Source organism: Hemiscyllium ocellatum, chromosome 10 (genome assembly GCF_020745735.1).
Source record: "Hemiscyllium ocellatum isolate sHemOce1 chromosome 10, sHemOce1.pat.X.cur, whole genome shotgun sequence".
In the NCBI taxonomy this organism is placed as follows: Eukaryota; Metazoa; Chordata; class Chondrichthyes; order Orectolobiformes; family Hemiscylliidae; genus Hemiscyllium; species Hemiscyllium ocellatum.
The window spans coordinates 93,959,483-93,981,286 of record NC_083410.1 but is presented as its reverse complement, the minus strand read 5'-3'; the positions used below and the strand labels follow the sequence as shown (position 1 = coordinate 93,981,286).

The following is a 21,804-nucleotide window of genomic DNA, read 5'->3' as shown; positions in this document are numbered from 1 at the left end:
TGGAAAGGGAAGGTAGGTGAGTATAAAAGCGAATTCTCACATCTCATAATGAAGATTGCTGCTATTGATTTTAGGGTCCAGAAGGCACAGCTGCAAGACACAGTGAAAGGACCAGAAAATAACTTTAGATTGGGATTAGAAAATTAGGAAGGTCTCCAAATTTATTTAAACTGAGCTGGGAAATTAATATAAATTAGTGAATGAATCCAGCAGAAGAACAAAGGTCAAGAGAAGGAAAAGATTTAAAAGAACCAGGAGTTAGTAACTACATTGTGATTTCAGCAGAAAGCTCTATAAAGATCGTAGACAGAGAATTTCCTTTAAAGCATTGTGTAAAAGAAAGTACTTGGCATCTTAGACCATGAATATTGATGGAACATCCATTTTATCCAGTGTTATGACCCACTGGTGTAGTGTACTGAAAATTAACCGTATTATTCCCAGAGCCAAATGTGAAGATTTTATCTTGCTATTGAGGATAAAAGCAAACAACACCAGATTTTCTTCTAACAATAAAAAAACTACTTATTTTTATAATCTTAACTCTAATAAGAAAAGCAAAAGAATAGGATTTCTCATTTCTGTGTCTTAAATTTACTCCTTTTTAAAATTCACACACACGCAGACAGGCATATACACAAAAAGTAAAAAACACAAATGTGAATGGAGGGGAAATATAATCAGAGAATCACAGTCCTATATCACCAGTCCAAAATCAAATACACTTGATGAGTCAGGTCCACAATCCTTTTCCAATCTTCAATGATGTGATGCTGGTTTTGGTTTGGCGTGGACAAAGTCAGAAGTTACACAACACCAGATTATAGTTTAACAGGTTTAATTTAAATCACAAGCTTTCACAGCGCTGCTCATCTGACAAAGGAACAGCGCTCTGGAAGCTTGTGATTTCAAATAAACCTGATGGACTAAAACCTTGATGTTGTGTGACTTCTGACAATCTTCAACGATGCCTTGACGTTATTTGCATTTGATGTTCTGTCTTTAGTTCACAGAATCTCTACAGTGTGGAAAGAGGTCCTTCAGACCCTCAGAAGAGTATCCGACCCAGACCCATTCCCCTATTACTCTACATTTACCTCTGACTAATACACCTAACCTACACACCCCTGAACACTATGGGCAATTCACCAAACTTGCAGATCTATGGACTGTGGGAGGAAACAGTAGGACCTGGAGGAAACCCACACAAACACGGGGAGAATGTGCAAACTCCACACAGACAGTTGTCCGAGGCTGGCATCAAACCCAGGTCCCTGGTGCTGAGGCAGCAGCGCTCACCACTGAACCGCTGTGCCACTCCACTGGTTGTTTGGTTTGCCTGAAGTCTTTTTGGTTGTCTTTGGATTTTCGAAGTATTTCATTATTTCTGAATGTGTTTCTCCCTGCTTATTCAGCAGAAAATTGAAGAGAACAAGTTTACATAGTAAAGGGAGTGAAAGATTAATGCAGTTAACTTCTTGAAGTTTCCTTGCTTTTCTTTGTCACTGCCCTCACAGAGTCAGCATTAAGCTAAAACTGACTATGCATCATTTTTTTGTTCTGCTGAACCCTCAATAGGTGCCAACTAAAAAGCCGATTAAAAGGTGGGTTTCAAGATGGTGGCGATCTGAATAGATCAGCCTTGCTGAGCTCTGCACCCTGACCCAATGTCGTAATATATTTTTAACCCCCACCTTAGTTTTGTTTTGGAAAAAAATATTGCTAAATGGTAATACAATCATTTAATCCTTTCTGTAGCATGTGAGAATTACTAAGAGGAAGCAAACGGTCAATTCTCAACACTCAGGACATGAGCTGAAAACATCAGGCAGGCCTGAAACTGCAACTGGGGAAACTGTTGCAGCTCCCTCAGCAGCGCTGAAAGAAATGCCTGTGCAGGAGAACATCGTGGAGGAACTCAAAGCGATCAAATAACTGATCCGGGAGATGAGGGAAGAGATTCGTAATCGTCTGGAGCCCATCTCGGCCATGCTATAAAAGCATGAGAAGGGGTTGGACAGGCCCAGGAAGCTAGTTGAAGAGGTTGAGTGGTGGACCACAGCGTCAGAGACTGAGGTAGAGACCTCGGCAGGGCGGATCCAGGCCCTTGAGAAATCGGTTCGGGCCCAACTGAGCAAGTCGATGACCTGGAAAATAGAGGCAGGAGAAAGAAGATCTGGGTCATCAGCTTGCTGGACAGAGTAGAAGGTGGGCAACCAGCAGGTCTTTTTGAAGACAAGTTGCCGCAATTCCTTGGCTGGGATGCCGAGGTGGACCGGGTGAAGGTTGACAGAGCTCACCAGATTGCAGTGCGCAGATCCGGTCAGGATCAGTGCCTGGTTCTGATATGATTTCAATGCTATGGGGACAAGCAGAGAGAGTCATGGAAACTTGTAGAAGTTTGGGGAGAGATCTGTAGGCCCTGACATGTCAGGGAACTCAGATAATGTTTTTCCAGGACTTGTCTGCGCCACTGATTCATAAGAAGAAATCGTTTGATGAGGTTAAGAGAAGGTTAAAGAATCTTGGTATTCAATATTGAATGACATACCCAGCAGTGCTTCGTATTACTTAACAGGAGGCTGTGTGGTCGTTTGATTCCTTGCAGCAAGCCAAAAACTTTTTGGACACTTCAAAATAATGTATTTATGGACTTGGACAGTAATGTCGTTTTTTTTCTGTCTTGCTTTTATTTCTTGTACTTTAACTCTTTTCCTAAAGAAGTTATTGTTGGTGGGTATTTCTTTCTCTCTCTGAGCTGCAGTGGTATTATTATATTGTGGGGGTGGGCAGAGTACTCATTGTAAACATAGGTGTAACTGAAACAATGTCCTTTGTTTAGTTTCTTCCATTGCTTGGGTTTGGGTTGCGGCTTGAGCTGCAAGGGGCAGGGGTGGGGGGTGATGGTGTGTGTGGGAAATCTGAGTGTCTTCTGTGAGCAGAAAGTAGAGTCCCCCATTAAGTGCCTTTTGTGTTTTGTAGTTAGTTTATTTTCTTTTTGTTTTTTTTTGTAAATAGACTCTATGAGTCTCCTTTTGAGTGTGCTCAGCATGTTGCTAGATGAATTCTTCCTCTCAGCAGGTCAAGGGTTGTAAAGGATCATGGTTAGCAGCATTCTTAAATGGTGCACCTGGATTCATTCGCCAGTTAAAAGAAAAAAAGGTGTTGTTGAACCTTAGAAAGGAGAGGGTCGATGTTGGTCTGTTGCAGGAGACTCATTTTAGTGACAAGGAACACTTGAAGTTGCAGCAGGGTGGGTTTGATCGGGTGTTTTTCTTGTCTTTTAGTATTAGGAGCAGAGGAGTGGCCATACTCATCTGGAAGGGTCTCCCAGTTAATTTAATAGATTGTGTTAAAGGTGAGTATGTTCAGTTTGTTATTCTTAAGGCCTTTATACTTGGTGAGGAATATGGTATTTTGAATGTCCTCTGGCCTCTGGCCCACCCTCTTAAATTTCTAACTGATGCTTGAGATAAGCTGATGGCCTTGGTGTCACAGCATATTATTATGGGGGCAGCTTTTCATTGCCTTATAGATCTTGTGCTAGACAGAATGCCCAAAGGCTTCCCAAAGCTTTCTTCATAATCTAAGCAGTTGGGTGATTTATGTGTGGGTTTGGTAAACGGTCGGAGATGTTTACACCCTATGGGCAGAGATTTTACATTCTTTTCCAATCCTCATAAATGCCACACAAGGATTGATTATTTCTTAATTCCTGTGGCTTTTTAAGATTTGGTGGTATCCTGTTCGGTTGGGAATATTGTAATCTGTGATCATGCAGCGGTTTATTTAATGATTAAGATTAAGAGTGATGCAATGGGCTAATGGTACTGGCAAATGGATCCCTTCATTCTCGAGGACAGCGAGTTTGTAGAATACTTTTCAAGGGAATTTGAAACTTTTTTGGCCACCAACTCAGGTACAGCTAGTAATCCATCCATTCTTTGGGAATGCCCCAGGGGTTGGGAGAAGTGGATCTCCTGGATGTCAGAAGATATCAATTGAGCTCCCTTTTACCTTTTGAGAGTGACTGGGCCTGTGAGGATTCCACGTTGACAAGGTTGGACATTGAGGCCTCCCTGGCAAAGTGTCCTCTTATTAACCTGTTGTTTCTGAACAAAATGAGGATAGATGCGGAACATTGCCACAATCCAGTAGTTACTAATACTGTCAAAGTGTGGGGGGCAATGAGACAGACTGAGGGTAATATGTCTAGAACATCTTTCCATACTCCCATAGTTGGTATGCCAGGTTTCCAGCCAGGGATAATGGATGCCAGGTTTAAGTCCTGGGCGGATAGGGGGGGTCATCTTGTTTGAAGATGAAACATTAATGTCATTTGATCAAATAATTTTTAAGTATGGAATATCAAATTGGGTCCTCTTCTGTTTTTTCAGGTCAGAGATTTTATCTGAAAAGAGACTACGCTTCTGACTGAGGGTTGTAGATCTGAGATGGCAAAGAGGGTGCTTCAGGCTAAGAACACTCTTTCAGTGAGTCCTCTCTATCATTTGTTGGGGGCATGTTCCTCGGGTGTCATCAAGCAATTACGGGAGGTCTGGAGAGAGAATTAAGTGTGGAGATTACTCTGGAAACTTGGGAGAACCTTTGTGAGAATGCGAGGAAGATTTCAACATGTAATAGGACCCATGCTATGCAGTTAAAGAATCTTCGTAGGGCTCATCTGGCCCCAGAACAGCTCGCAAAATTTAAGCAGGGTGTGTCTTCAATGTGCCCCAAGTGTAAAATAAATACAGGTACCCTCATGAATTGTTTGTAGTCCTGCCACAGGCTCCATACATACTGGAGTGCTGTGGCAGGAGTAATAGAGAGGGTCTTGGGGACCAAAGTCAAGGTGGACCCAGTTTTTCTTCTCCTGGGTTTGCTGAATTTATCTCCCTTAGATGCACATGGGATAAAGCCTTTTAGCATCCTCACTTTTTTGCACGAGGAAGAACATTCTGATGTGCTGGGTGTCTGAGAACCACCCCCCCCCTCTCCTGGGTCTGTTGGGGTGGCATAAATTAATTATGGATTACATTTCTTTGGATTTTCTTGCAAACATGGTGCACCAGAAAACGGACAATTTTTATAAGACATGGGAGCCCTTTTTGAATTATCTGGAAGCACATCTGTCCACTATTTCGATTCGGGCTTTTGTCTAGTCATAGTGGTTTGGTTTAATAAGGTTAATCTCTCCACCCTGGAGGCTTCCTGCCTCTATTCCTAATGAAGTGCTTTTGCCTGAAACGTCAATTTTCCTGCTCCCCAGATGCTGCCAGACCTGCTGTGCTTTTCCAGCATCACTTTGATCTAAACTCTGGTTTCCAGCATCTGCGGTCCTCACTTTTGCCTTAATAAGCTTAATGTCCTGAGAGGAAGAATTTCATGCAAAGGTGGTCGAATAATTGATGCTCTTGAAGGTTGAGAGTGTGGTCTTGTTATGCTGAGCGGTGTTATTTATTTACTTATATATTGATGTGTAATGAGCGTAGTTGTGAGTTCTTTTGTAGAGTAGTACAGCAGTTGGTTTATTGTTTATTGTTGTTTTGTTGTTATAATGTTATATTTTCATATTTTTGCAATTTTATAACTTTGTAAAGAAAAGTTTTTGAGAAAAGCCAATTCAAAGACTCTCTCTAGGTAAAATTGCCCTGAACACACTTTGGTGGAGCCTATTTGTCCATGCATAGTGTCCCCAGAAGTAACATTGTTTTATATGTACTAGCTGGCTTCTCTTGTTTTCTGAAAACAAATTCTTTTATTTTCTCTCTTTTTAAAAGTGTTCATTTTTAAAATTTAAGTCTATAGATTCAAAAAGAAATATGGTCACTCCATAATGCCTGTTAAAAGTGGGAAAACCCTAGAAAAAGCAGCTGGTCACCATTTATGGTTGTTAAAAATGACAGGAAAGTCCTGAGAACACAATAAGCAATGCAAAAGTGCTGATTAAAAAAATAAGCAAGTTTTTATAAAGCTTGAAAACAGTGAATTAGTACCAGAACAGCTGATAGTATAATTTTAAGCTGCATTGAAGAAATGAACACAACATCTCTGAAATACAAAGTTTAAAAGATTCGTAAATAAAGGAAATACCACAACATAGCTATGGTACTGATTCTAGCAAGGTCTACGGTCATTCCATTTATAATTGTGTTAGTGAATATGAGAATACAAGCTTCAAGCACCAGCAGAACTTAGAAGAAGCTGCCAATACTGAGTACAACAAAGAGCAGTACAACATACTTGAGCTCATCAGGAATTGTTAATGATGTCCAGACAGCAGGACACTTTACTGAACAACCAGTACAGCAGAATTGTCAATGCCAATGACAAAGATAGTATTAAATGAGCAACAATCTTTCAACATGGCTGAGGGTGTGAGCAAATCTGCTTCATCGGTCAAACAAAGAAGGTGACTGAAGGCATCCAACCTGATCAAAAAATCAAAGAGATGAGGTTTGCATGACTCCAAGGGAGCCAGTTCAGCATTCACAAATTTAGGACAAGGTTAAAAATAAGAAATTGCCTGGTTTTAACTTCCATTATACTTGAAAGAGATTACTTGATCCAATCAGAAAGTGATTGCCTTATCCAGAAATCTAGGATACTACAAGGATGAAAATACTTATTTCAATAGAACATCTGTCTTTCATAGAGGAAATTCAGGTGAGGCAATGATCTAACACCAATGTCTACAAAGAAATATGTCCTCTGTGAAAAATATCCTTCAGATAAAAGATCCTCTCGCTTAGAAATGCTCCATGGATCAGAAGCAGAGTTTACAGTCCTTAAACAAAGATTTACTATTTTGTCAAGTCTGAAGACAAAACTTTAAGAAAAGTGTGAAACATTCAAACCACCTGCATTTGTGAAGTCAGGGACTTGGGAGGAGATGGTTTAGTTGTAGATTTGATGTAGCTATATACTTTATTGTTTAGTGGGGTTCACTATGGTGAAAAAGACTTGGGGTGTTTTTTGTATAAGGTATTGGTTCTGAAAAGAATAATGTTCATGTAACTTTGGCTCCATTGATTCTACTGAGGTCACACACAGTGGGCGGAGACAAGGATTTTACTCTTGCTCTTGAAGGCAGTAGATGTACCTGTACCAGTTTCCTGAGGTCCTAGTAATTACAGTTGGCAAATGTAGCTGCATTTATAACTATCATGCAATAATCAGTGTTGTTATGGTGCAGAATGAGGACATTTGGCCTATTGTGACTGCACTGGACTGGTGAGCTTTTTGACTAGGTGCTAACCTCCTGTGTTTCAATTAAAACTTTTTGATTTCTCAAAACCATGCCTCTTACAGAGATACTCTACAATGGTTTATCCTATCTACTAATTACTAGATAGCCCAAAACAAAGATGGGAAATATCGCAATCCCCAATTTACAAATGTCTGACTTATAAATGCTTTTACTTACAAATGTGATCTCATATCGGGGGTGTCATTTTTAAGATACGATGTATAACCATTTCCTGAACATACGAATGGCTGCGTTAAATTGTTCTGCATTGTGTTCTGATGTGTGTATAAATTGACTTGTGAGCAGACTCCAGAATGGAACTCATTTCCAACCCAGGGACTGCCTCTATCACATACGCGTAGGATATACCATAAGGTACCAAGGTCATCTGGGGGAATATCACATTATCCAATTAACCTGTACTGATTTCAAACATAGATCCTAATGGCATCTAGGTAGCAGGAAGTAAGATTTACTTTGTACTTGGCAAATCATGCCAAGTGCTCTTCTCCTGATTATTCACTGGCTTGGGTTATGATACTGACAACATTGACTTATAAAAAGCAGTTTTTACTGTCTAATAAGATACAATAGCATTTATATTTTATATTGTTACGAGTCTGAAATGTGAACAGGACAAATAGTACATTGCAGTAGTCAATTAATTCACCTGATACCTCAAGCTATGAAATCAAATGGAAGAGATGACACATATGTGAGCCTTTTCACAATAGTACAATTTCATCTTGGTACAAGTTTAATGTTGAATATAAATGCTATTGCATCTTATTACACATTACAATTTCTGTTTATTTGAAATCCAATGGAAAACATAATAAATAGAAGTTCATAAAATATTGAAAAGTATTTATCGCAAAACATATAAAATAAAATTTGGAATGCAACTAAAATATATAAAAGATATCAAATACAAGAAGATTACCTTTAAGCATGATTTTTGCAACGAATATGTGTATTTACTTGGGTTATGGAAAATGATCAATTTCCTGGAAGCAAATGAAAATTTAATAAGATCAATGTTGAAGATGAGCTCAAAAGGCCCAATGGATTGGGCCATACTTCTCATATTTTGTTCTGCTTGAGCATTGTGCCTGAAAGCACCTTCAACCGAAAGTGTCAGAACCTCCATCAGTGAATAGGGCAAGGAGGCAGGCCCTGAACCCATCACAGCCATAATGATGTCCTGTTGGCATCAATTTGGTCCACTCCAGCCATTGAGCCAAATGGCCCCTTAAGGAGTCTGATTTGCTGTGGCAACATAGTTTAGATGCATGCTGTAACCTGTAAGTATGCATAGAGATGGTGAATGTGCCAATTTCTGACTATCACCAATTTCTGGCCAGGAACCTCTCCCACTCTTACTGTGTGCTAGTGGTACTTGCTTTATGGATTTCAAATTGATCTTTAGCCTGTTTTCACACACTATTAATGCACCTGCCATCGCCATCAGTCTGAAAGTTGGACTTGAACTCAGAGTTTCTGGTTAGGAGTTCAGATGTCACCACAACACATCCTACTTCTTATTTACAATATATGAAAAATACAATGCTGGGGATATGTTTTGGCCATTTCCTTTTTCAAACATAGGCAATTTATTTAACTAAATGGCTTCTTTAAATATTTTTAACAAAGATACACACAAACCTGAAAGGCAAACATGTGTATGGCTCATCACAAGGTGATTAGTATGAAACATGAACTCTTCTCTCTTCACAAATGCTGTCAGAACTGCTGGTCACTTCCAACTTCCTCCATTTTATTTCAGATTTCCAACACCTTTGATAGTTTGTACTTGCCAGCTTAAAAATCCAAGTTCATGATATCACCATTTGGAAGATTAACATTTCACTGTCAGTGAAAGGCATCATCACTATGTTGTTTCAAAAAAGTTTCTTCTATATCTTTGTTAAATCATTCTTTAGATTCATATCATAGGAACAGGAAAAGACCATTCAGCCTCTTGATCCTGTTCCACCATTCACTGACTTGCCTTTGTCCCATATCCTTTCATACCTTTGCTTAACAAAAATCTATCTATCTTAGGATGTAAAATTAATAATTCGTCCAGCAACCACTGCTGTTTGTTGAAGAGTATTCCAAACATCTACCATCCTTTTGTGTGTATAAATGTTTCTTAATCTATCTCTTAAATGGTCTGGTGCTAATTCTCAGACCATGTCCTCCAGTTCTAGAATTCCCATTATCTTTTTCTGCTAATATCTTGAAGATTTTAACCAGGTCACCCCTTGACCTTCTAAATTCTAAGGAAAGCAGGTATCATTTGCATAACCTCTCCTCATAATGTAACCCCTGAAGTCCATGCATCGTTCTTCTTTTTTGTCAATACAGCCTTCCGAAAGTGTGTGCTCAGGTCTTCTCACAACAGGGTCTAAGCAGGATTGTACAAATACAGCATAGCTTCTGTATCCTTGAACCCCAGTCCTTTAGATATAAATGCCAGCATTCCATTATCATTTTTGATTACTTTCTGCACCTGTTTGTGACATTTTAATGACCATATCTTTTTACATGAATCCCAACTTTCTAGGACTCTCTATGATCAATATGTATGCAGACTTTTGGTAATATTTCAGAGAATGAACAGCAAACCCTTGCAGCTAATTATTTTAAGTATTCCCTTCATCAGATTCTTCTCTCATCTTCACTAAGTGGCGGAATGTCACAACAGACCTATTAGGTTTCAATTATTAAGCACATTAATAAGGACATGGCTATAAATATTAACAGCAGTGTAACACATATATTTAAGTCCAAATTATATGATGTTCCTTTCCCAAAAAAGGATGAATTTCTTATACCAAATTACTATTCTGCTGAATCAACATCTGATTCTTTACTTCTTAGACAGAGTGAAAACTATAACTGTGAAAAATTCCAAGCAGATTCTCTCAACTCAACTCGATTGAAAGCAATTGAAGACATAAATGTTGACAAACATTCCCTTGGCTTTTTCCTGGAAGCTAGCAGTATGATCTACTCATGTAACACCCTGTATAGGTCTAGCCAGGAACACAACATTTTACTGTAATCATTTTTTAAACTCTGTCCATGAAATTTCCATTCAAGATCAGTTTCTCAATTTCCCCCTCCTTCATAGCATGAGAAGAGGGAAGGAGAACACTTATCAGGAAACAAAACAAAATTGCTGCAGGTTCCCTGCTCCTTCCTCTCCCTGGTGACTGAAAAAAAAGAGAAATTTCTGCTTAGCTAGAGGCATTTATGCCAGTCTATTTGTAGGTGCATATAATACTTTACAAAATGAAGGAAAACGAAGGACATATTTGTCCTCCATAGCTCAGCTGGTAGTATCTCATCAGAAGATTGAGTGTTCAAGCTTTACTGCAGAGACCTGAACACAAAACCCAGGCTGATATTTCCAGTATAGTTCTGAAGAGATGCCGTATTTCAGGTGAGATGTTAAGCTGAGGCCATGGTTTACCATGTTAGGTGAATGACCTAATTTGTAGGTATTAGGAGCAAGGTTAAAAGAGTGCACTGTCTCCCTAACCTCCTAAATATTCTCCCTTTCCCCTTCTCCTCCTCTTTCAATTCACACTGTTAAATTTCCATTTCACTTTCCTGTTCAAGCTGCTTCATCTGCAATTGCATTTTTATTAACTCATTTGGCTCAATACAGGATTTGAATTGTGTTTCTTCCAACTTCAAAGATGTGCTATCAGCCCAATTATGACTGCTTTCATAGATGCTTTTTTCTAAACCTTATCAACCAATTCATTAGCTTAACCCTGGTTATTCTTTGGAAATCATTCAGGATAAATTTTTCTTCACCAGATATAGCTTAGCAACTACCAAAGTCTTTTTTGATTATAATAATGCATAAGAAATGAATTATTAGTATTCAAGGCCCAATTAAACACTGTCAGTGGGGCTCTTGTGGAGTCCCTATCCCTGAACCCAGAGACCTGAGTTCAAATCTTATCCGTTCCAAAGGTGTATAATAACATCTTTCTGAACAGGTTGATTAGGGAAAAAAAGGTAAATAATAAAAAAAATTATCTGTGTTCTGTATCCTGCTGTGAGCTCTCACTTTAATATTGTCATCAAGGCTGGAGGAGTGCATCATTGCTCTAGTTCCTTTACTCCATGGGTCACAATGTGAAATAAAAAATACTTTTTCCAGTTACCAGTGGATGTGGATCCTGATCGATGTATATGAAGGGATGTATTAATTAATTTGTCAATCTTTCTGGAGTCATGTATTTAAATCAGTATGTCTCACAAAATAGGTGACTGAGGTCTTTCTGGAGTGATCATGAAGACTTGTTTATATTGTGAGAGTTTTAAGATTGGTGAGAGTAAATTTTGAAAGACATCAGCTTGCTCTTGGTTTAGAAGAATCAGAAATTGCTTAGGAAAAAGGCATATACTGGAAAGTTTCTGTGAGCAGTTTGTGGAAGACCCGCCTGGGGTCAGATGTAAGAACAGTTTCTACTGGAGAAAGGAATTAGTTCATAAAGATTAGCAATAGATTACCTCAATGTAGAGTTTTAGTCTAAAAATTCTAGACCTGAATTATTTGATTAGAAACTTTAAGAAATTATTTGAAGCCAAGAAAATTTACCTTTGGTTGTGTGAATAATCAAGGGAAAAACTATCAAGATGTCAATACTGGGAATTTAAAGAAACAGTTATGTGAAACCTATAGGCATTTCAGTATTTATTTCAGTTATTTCAATGTTGTAAACTGATGGTGTCAAGTTTATGTGGGATTTTATATTTTGAAATCTTCCAAATTGTGTTAAATGCAAATAGCTTAGTTTGTTCTATTCTATCTTTGTTTGTTGTATATAATAACCTTGTGTTTTATTGTTTAAAAAAACTGCAGAATTTTGTGCTTATTATAAATCAATGAAAGTTCAACGCATTAAATTTAATAAAAACAAAATATGATCCATCAAGCCAAATTGTAGACAAGGATCTGACTAGTCTAGTACTAACATTGGCTGGAATCATAACACTAATTTCTTATCATTCAATTAAGTAACCAAAAATGTTTGCTTTGTCTCAGTTGTGAACTAAACATCCAGGATGTAGCCTGAAAATCTTCCCAAGCCCAGTTAGCAGCTGAAGCATCTTTTTCAATAACTGTAAATCTTTGTTTCATTTCAATCAAAATATGAGATGCATAGAATCCTGATCTATATCTCCCATCCCTCTGAATTCCCAGTACAATTGATGATTTATCAGTGGAAATAAACATACTGGTGAGCACATCCGTTGCTATTTTTCCATTGCTGGTTTAGGAAGAAATGCTTCATGTCATTGGCACTCAAAAGATGGCTAGGGACAAGGTACCTGCTTAGCCACAGGCAGGAGAGTATGTGTGTGTCAGCCACTGAGAACACCTTCCAAATGCAAAAGCAGATACTAAAGCAGCAGGCAGGGTTTGTTAGAGGCGTTGGACAAACTGACCCAATGTTTGGAGGACTGGACTCAGGCTGTTTGTACTGCTTCGGCATACAATAGTCTGGCTGCTTCAATGGACATGTTGGTAGCCGCCTTAGACCCAGGTCCAGCACACTCAATGTTTGCTGAATAAGGTCACACACCTTAGAATCTTAGATTCCCTATAGTGTGGAAACAGGTCCTTCGGCCCAACAAATCCACATCAACCCTCCAAAGAGTCTCCCACCCAGAACCCATTACTCTATATTTATCCCTGACTAATGCACCCAACCTACACAACCCTGAATACTATGGGGAATTTAGCATGGCCAATTCACCTAGCCTGCACATCTTTGGCTTGTGGGAGGAAACAGGAGCACCCAGAGGAAACCCACGCAGACACAGGGAGAATGCGCAAACTCCACATAGAGAGTTGCCTGAGGCTGAAATTGAACCTGGGTCCTTGGCGCTGTGAGGCAGCAGTGCTCATCACTGCGCCACCGTGCCACCCCACGTATACTCTATCATCTAACTAATGGTGCTCAAAAGAAGATAGGATGGTGCCAGTAGGCACCCAGCTAGAGTAGGAACCATATAGCGGCTCCAGATGTTTCCTCTCAGGACAATCCAGAGGTGGTTAGGCCTTTTACTTATTCCTTTCTGCTACCCTCAACCTTGTGATTTCAACCCAATGAGGTGAAACTGCATCTAGGCAGGACACACTCAATGCCTAGGCCCTCTCTGTACCAATGACTCAGGGACATATGCCCAAAACTCTAAAACCAATAAACTCTCTCCATCCCACCTATGCACCCTGGGATTGCACCCAGATGTCGAGGAAGAGAAAGAAGAAAACAACCTTCTGAGGGCACATATGTGGCACAGCTAACACATTATTGGAAATACATCATCATATTTGTCAATAAATGTGCACTTTTCATCATCAGCTGCATGCTCAAATGTCATTTGACCAAAACTAAAAGAATGAAGGTATTGAAGTTAATGATCCCAATCATTACACAACATTTTAATCCTGTCTAAAAGATTGCTTTCCTTTCCATAGCCTCCAAGCTAGCATGAAAGCCTGTCAGTATTGCATGAGGGAATGTCAGATGTTGTGAAGGCTGTCAGCCATTAGTAATCTGAACCTTTATGAAACATTGTGAACCACATATAAAATTCTTAAGGTACACTTGCAGTTGGGATTATATAGTTGACGCTGGACTCAGCAGTGTGAAGATGTACATTCAGTGAAAGATGACTTGACATAACTCAGTTCTGTTAAACAATGTTCACATGAAAGCATTTCCTGCGCTGCTCTGACTGATGCTGCTTAGCTGTCAGATGCTGAATTTACTGCTGTGTCCAAAGAACATCCACAAAGAGTCATACAGTCATACTGCATGGAAACAGATCTTTCAATCCAACCAGTCGATGCCAAACATAATCCCAAACTAAACTAGTTCCATCTGCTGGCTCCTGGATCATATCCCCCCAAACCTTTCCTACTCATGTATCTATCCAAATGTATTTTAAATGTTGTAATTGTACCCACATCCACCACTTCTTCAGGAAGGTCATTCCACACACAAACCACTCTCTGTGTAAATAATTTGCCCCTCATATCTTTTTTAAATCTTTCTCCTCTCACCTTAAAAATATTCCCCTTCGTCTTGAAATCCCCGTTCTATGGAAAAGACAACTACTACTAACTCTATCTATATCCCTCATTATTTTATAAACTTCTATAAGGTCACTTCTCAACCTTCTACATTCCAGTGATAAAGTCCTAGCCTATCCAGCCTTTCTTTACAACCCAAACTTTCCAAACCCGGCAGCATCCTGGTAAATCTCTTCTGGACGTCTTCGGCTTAATGATATCCTTCCTATAACTGTGATCAGAACTGGACACAGTATTCTAGCAGAGGCCTCACCAATGTCCTTTACAACCTTAATATGACTTCCTAACTCCTGTACTCAAAGAACTAAGAAATCAAGACAAGCATGCTGAATGCCTTTGTGATGCAAGAATTATGTACCTGCATCCCGAGGTCCCTCTGTTCTACAACACTACGCAAGGTCCCATCATTAACTGAATAAGCCCTACCCTACTCTGTTGTACCAAAATGCATTCATCCAGATTGAACTCCATCTGCCATCTTTTAGCCCATTTATCCATTTGATCAAAATTCCTTAGAAAACCTTCCTCACTGCCTACTATGCCACCAAATTTGGTGTTGTCTGCAAATGTACGAACCATGCCTGCCATATTCTCATCTAAACCAATTATATCAATGGCAAACAAAAGAGGTCTCAGAACCAATCCCTGGAGAACACTGTTGGTAACAGGCTTCCAGTCCGAAAAACAGCCCTCCACCACCAATCTCTGTCTCCTGCCATTAAGCCAATTATGTATCCAATTGGCAAGCTCATCCCATGTGACCTAACTTTACTAATTAGTCTACCATGAGGAACCTTGTCGAAGGCTTTACTAAAGTCCTAGTAAACGACGTCTACTGCTCTGTCCTCATCAATCTTTTCAGTAACTTCATCAAAAAACTCAATTAAGATTGAGAGATATGATTTTCCTCGCACAAAACCATGTTGACTATCCCTAATCAGTGTTTGCCTCTCCACATATCCATAAGTCGCAGCTTATAGAATCACTTCCAATAATTTACTCACAACCGATGTAAGACTCACAGGTCTGTAAGTCCTGGTTTCTCCTCACAGTCTTTCTTAAACAAAGATACAACATTAGCTACCCTCCAGTCATCAGGCACCTCACCTATGGTTATAGTTGATGCAAATATTTCTGCACAGGATCTTGCAATTTCCTCCCTTACTTTCCACAACATAGGTCCCATCTTTGCAATGCTGCAGATCTCATAAATTTCCATCATCCATCGCACTGTGTCAATGTGTCCTCCAGTTATTTGAAAAAGAGATTCTGAGGATTTGTCTGGACGGTACCATTATGAAGTCCAGACACGACTTGCATGAAAATCTGATGTTGAAGGGGCGTGCTAAGTCCCTTGTTGGTTCCAGTGTGAAGAAGTTTAACATTGCAGATATACTGTGTAGTATTGAAAGGCACTCTAACTTCCACATCTGGGCAGAATATAATGCCACTACCCTTGTCTGCACAGTATTCCATGGAAGATAATTGACTGTAGTTCTCTACATCTCTGCTACATCATAATGGTGCCTATGACTGCCAGCTGTATAGTAGGGGTAAGTTCCAAGTCAGTTGGAGGTTAGTGCTAGTTTTGGGCTTGCAGACACAGTACAGCATACGCAGTCCACTGGGATGATCACAGCTTCTGTGCCTGACACCACTAGGGACCGGTTTAATGAGCTTTCACATGCAATATTAGAAACAAAACAGTTCCTCAGTAATGTGATCATTCTGCAGTGTGGCACACATAGATAAGATTCACACGTTGGGACAAGCAATGACATAGTTAGTGGAATGCTTTTACATGTTGGTTGCACATTGTTACTCTAATTCACACATCTGTTGTTCAAGCCTACAGTAGATTATATTTGTGGTTGCAATAATGAGGAACTCTCCTCCACCCTCAATATCCAATGAAAGCAGTGTTGCATGTAGGATAATAGTGTGTATGTTTTTTGCTTCAAGATGTGAGGTGAGCAACTCCTGCACCTTATGCAGGTTATAGACCTTGGACAGTGATTGCTAATTTGGCAACTAGAGTGAATCTTTCCAGGCTGCAAATCCTTCCTTGTGCCTCTCAGTCATTAGTAGGATTGGCACAACATTGCATGATGTGTTCAAGAGTGGTTAAGGCTGGATTTTTAATCCACATATAGGTTAATATGCAAGATTCACATATGGTCATATATTCATAATCATAGATGTCTTTCACCTGTACTATGTAGGTGCTTGTTTAACACAATTACCCTTTGAAGGACCTCATTTTACTCAAAAGTGGAGCATACTCCTTCACAGAATGAAACATTTACCCCTCCTACCCTTATGGTGATAACCATTTTCATTTCCATTGTGCACTTGCTACTGAGATTAGAATGGAAGGAAACAATGGCCACACTTCATGGAGTGAGTCCCAAGCCCAGCCTCAACATCCATGTGACCTCCCCCTGCTTGCCCCAGAACTACATATTCTCTTCTTGATAGCCCTCCTTGTTAATCCCATCAGCTTTGATCATCCCCATGCTCCCAGCCAACCTCACTTTATCCCTGGAACCCCAGTCATACCATGCCATCATGCCAGATACAGTAGTGCCCTGTCGTCCCATATTGAAGCCAGGGTGGTGCTGATGAAGATGATACTTGCCTCTCGCATCACCCATTTCCATCCCGTCCTTTACCACTTCCTTCCCTCTATATATAAAGTTGCCTCCCCTTCACAATTATTATTCCCTCTGCATTCCAGCATACTGCCCTCAATCCCCATTCTCCAGCTCTTTAAAACAGCAGTGTCCTCTGATTATCTCCCTTGACTTTCACTGGACTGGGACTGACCATGGGCCACCCCGATTGATGTTGTTAAACTGCCCCTACAAATGAGTGGACAGACCTCTGACTGGTTGCTGTGCAGCGCCCCAACTGACCTACTTTGATTCCATAGACTGGTTACACTGGATCAGCAGCAATAACTGTGGCAAACTCTTAGCTATCGTTGTCCATGTTATTCAGAGGTTGGGAAGATTCTATCCATTTCAAGTTCTTGTTTCACCTATCGCAAAAGTGGGTGAGGAACTTTTTCTCCGTGTAAACAAAGACACAAGCTTTTCTACAAGGTGTATGGTGTTGTGATAAGTATTTTCATATCCATTGAAATGTGGACCCCTAATCCTTACTGTCCCTAGCTGCCATTAATTGGGTGCAAGCCACCAGACTGATTTCAGACAATTCCTTTTAGTTATAGTGATGGGACCTTTCACTGAAGGTCTGCCATGTAAGCTGCTGCTACATGCTGCAGGTGTGACATTAGTGTAAGATAGTGCCATACAGTAACATGTCTACCCTTTTGACAGATGAATGCAGATAACTAAAGCAAGTTGCCTTGCTTTGCGCATGCACTAAAAAGTGAGGCAAAACAGAAGTACTGTGAGATTTTAAGCTCTGGCTGAGGGGACAAAGCAAGGCAGAGAAGCTGTGAGCATCAAAGTAGGTTCAAAATGACTGGGTGCTAAGAAGGCAAGTGAGGAGGCCTGACTTGCAGCCTGGTCTAATCCATGAGTTTGGAGAAACATGTCCTGGTAACAACATTACAATGAGAGATGCCAGTGTACTCTGAAGTGCAGAACTGTATTTGTAATTGGATCAGAAATGTACCATGATGATGCAGTGTTGGATGCCAACTTCCATCAACAGTGAAGGCAATTACTGCCCATGGAGCAAATCCTGAGATGTTGTTGTCTGCTGTCCATGATAGTGGCCCAAAAAAGCAAATGTACAGCTGTAGTCACCTGGTATACATTCTGACCTTTATGCTGGGAATTGGTGTCATCCAGTTTCTTTCTGAAAAGAATCCAGATGTGTGTAATATCGTCACTTAACAGGTTGATTAGAAAAAAATAGGAAAATACATATCATGAGGTGAGATTAAGTACCAATGGCATGCAAATAGGCTACTTACTGCTCATGTGAAATTCTCATCTTGCTGTTTAAAACTTGGTCGCAGAATTGGCATTGGCTATCTCAATACCAAGAATTTAATTTCTCCTTATCTCGCTATGCGTTCCAACTGACTCACCATTGTTCACGTTATTCAGAGATTGGGAAGATTTCATCCATTGAGTCAACTTCTTGCTATACCTTTTGCAAAAGTGGGTGAGGAACCTCTCCAGTGCAAACAAACACACAAGCTTTTATTCAGGATGTAAGGTGATGTGATAAGTTGTTTTTGGCTTTCCAAACACATTGAATAATTGAGGAAGTTCAGCTCTAAAATCTTCAGGCTTCTTGTGCCAAATCTTGTAAATTAGCAGTAAATCTGTCCATGTTCTTCTGTTTAAAAATGGACAATCCTGATTCTGGGTTACATGTATGGCTTTTATGATTTTTCTCTTTTTATACTGAAGTGTAGCAGTCATTTGTTCCATGATTTAAAATTGCATGCATCCTTATCCACAGAATTTTACACATGTTAGTTGAATGTTTGGTTGAATCTAGCTTCCAGAACACGATCTTTGTCTGTTGCCAAAATTTATGCACTCTAGCAACTTAGAGTTCAGCCTTAAACTCACCCAGGTAGATCATCTTTAACTCTTTAACAAGTTCAGTTCATTGAATTTTGTTAATCATTATGCATTTCTGTTTGCTTCTGAAATGTAAGCTTCTCGCTGCAACATATTACTTTAAAATGATACATCTTAAAAAAAAAGTCTGTGGTATTAGTGGGACAGTATTTGTACCAATGCTGCCTTTGTCTGTCTCACTGTTAACACTGGGTAACATTGTAGTTGTAACATTGATACACTGGTGGCCACTGTGCTACCAGTTTGTATGACCACTGTGACCACATTTTCACTCCAGAACTTAACAATAAGCAATATGTCTCCATGTCACCTTGAATTTCTGTATAGTACTATTTTCTAACTTCTACTTGTCTGGTCCAATGAAACGCCTTTGACACACCTCTTTAATGCAAAAAAAAATTTCTTCTAAGCCCATACAATGATTTGGCCCTAGTTGAATTCATCCTTTAAATTAATATGTTCACAACTTCCTATCAGTTGATATAAATCATTAATCAATTAATCACCACTTTCTCCCAAATACTGGGCGAGCTTATTTAATTTTGCCCACTCAATAATAGTGTTGATTGAAGGAGGCATTAAATATGTTAATTACTTGCTCATGCGCAATTTCCTCATAAATCGCTTGTCTGAGCAGGATATGATGTGTAAAATCTCTAATTGTGTGCAACAAAGTTATGACCTGCTTCTTTCTGGGTGTTGTAGTTAGCTCCAATGTGGTGCAATATCTTGTAAATCTGCATTGCTAGTTCAGCCTGATGTGAGTCTGCAACTTGTTCAAAAAACTCAGGTTATGAAAATTATATCTCCACTCTAGTCTCCTTCCTGTTGATGCACTCCATGTGTTGTTTGACGGCAGGCTGTTATTCCATACTAAAACATTTCAGCGCCAGGGACCAGGGTTCAATTCCCCCCTTGGGCAACTGCCTGTGTGGAGTGTGCACATTCTCCCCGTGTCTGCGTGGGTTTCCTCCGGGTGCTCCGGTTTCCTCCCACAGTCCAAAGATGTGCAGGTCAAGTGAACTAGCCGTGTTAAATTTCCTGTAGTGTTAGGTGCATTAGTCAGGGATGAATGTAGGGGAATGGGTCTGGGTGGGTTGCTCTTCAGAGGGTCGGTGTGGACTTGTTGGGCCGAAGGGCCTGTTTCCACACTGTAGGGAATCTAATCTAATCTAATCATTAATGGCCCCATGCAAACGGGCCTGCCTTTCCATTAACGACAGGAACGCCAGCAGGGTCCAAGCTGAAGGTGCCCAGTAGGTGGAACCCTACTGTAGACCCAGGGATTGAAGCCCAATCATTTTTGATTCCCGATTTGTTCAAATCTGACTTTGATACAGGAAGGAATAGTTGAGTACGAGAATTAGAAAAACTTAAATTTGTAACTGCTCAAATGAATAATAATCGCAGGAATATGGACTTACTGGAAACAGTTGAAAAAGTCTTCATAATTGATCCAATTTTCCGTGCAGCTGACTCTGTATTCTAATGGTTCATTAAAATCATGATCTGCGTTTGTCATTAAGCCGAAATTCTGTGATAACTGGTTGCTTCCAATAGGATAGGTGGATGTGCTATCTGAAACATATCAGTATAATCGTTAAGTAAATAAAAGAACTTGGAAGATTATGCGTTGTTATAATTTCTCAAAGTACTTGGTAACTGATTAATTTATTTTGAACTGCAGTCAATCTGCATGCAGTACCATCACTGAAATGACAAGAAGTGGAATCACACTAAGGAACTTTGGATGTGACGCTGAGGAAATTCTTTCAAAATACCACCAGGGAAGTTTCATACTTAGCTGAAATGATAGGCAAGTTTAATATTTCATCCCAAAGCTATTATTTCTCAATGAAAGTCAAACTTTGGTAATGGACATAGTGGATCCATTGGTTACAATATTCCAAAATTTCCTGGACATGGGAAAAGTTGTGGCGGATTGGAAAAACGCTACTGTAACACCTTTATTCAAAAAGGGAGGGAGGCAATATGTGGGAAATTATAGACCAGTTAGTGTAACATCCATTGTTGGGAAAGTATTAGAATCAATTAACAAGGAAGCAAAATCAGGACATTTGGAAAGTCAAAACGCTATCCAACAGGTTGCTTGAAGGACAGATCATGCTTGACTAATTTGTGAGAGTTTGTCAAAGATGTAACAAGCAAAGTGAATAATGAGGATCCTGTAGATGCAATATAACTGGAGTTTCAGAAGGTATTTGATAAGGTGCCGCAGACAAAGGTTAATTCACAAGGTTGGATCATATGGGATTAAGGGTAATTTATTCGCTTGGTTGGGTGATTGGCTGATGGACAGAACACAGAGAGCCAGGATAAATGAGTTTTTTTTTTCTGAATGGCAAGATGCAACTCATGGGGTGCTACAGGGTTTGGTCCTTGGGCCCCTGCTACTTACAATCTACATTAATGACTTGGATACAAATTTGCAGATGACAAAAATAGGTGGGATGGTAAATTGCAATGAGGAAATAAAAACCTTACAAATGGACAGATAGGTTAGGAGAGTATGTCAAAATGTGACAGATTGAGTTTAATGTAGGTTAGTGTGAGGTCATGCATTTTGGTCAGAAAAATGGGAAGATGATTTCTCTAAATGGAAGAGGCTTCAGGGTGCTATGGTACAGAGGGATCTAGGTGTCCTTGTTCATGAGTCATAGAAAACTAACATGCATGTACAGCAGATAATAAAAAAAAGTGAATGGAATGTTGGCTTTTCTCGCTAAAGGAATAGAATATAGAGGTAAAGAAGTATTGTTGCAACTATACAAGGCATTGGTGAGACCACAACTAAAATATTCTGCACAGTGGATGCTTCCTCTTTTGTGGATGTT

At 39.7% G+C, this 21,804-nt stretch overlaps 1 protein-coding gene across 1 annotated transcript in view; it reads right to left on the bottom strand.

Annotated features, from left to right (window-relative positions):
• Nucleotides 1-21,804, bottom strand: part of adgb (androglobin) — a 344,259-nt gene that overhangs the window by 102,769 nt on the left and 219,686 nt on the right. Inside the window, exon 17 of the mRNA XM_060831153.1 lies at nucleotides 2,085-2,359. Coding sequence (XP_060687136.1) covers nucleotides 2,085-2,359 — 275 coding nt within the window. The remainder of the gene's footprint in view (nucleotides 1-2,084; nucleotides 2,360-21,804) is intronic.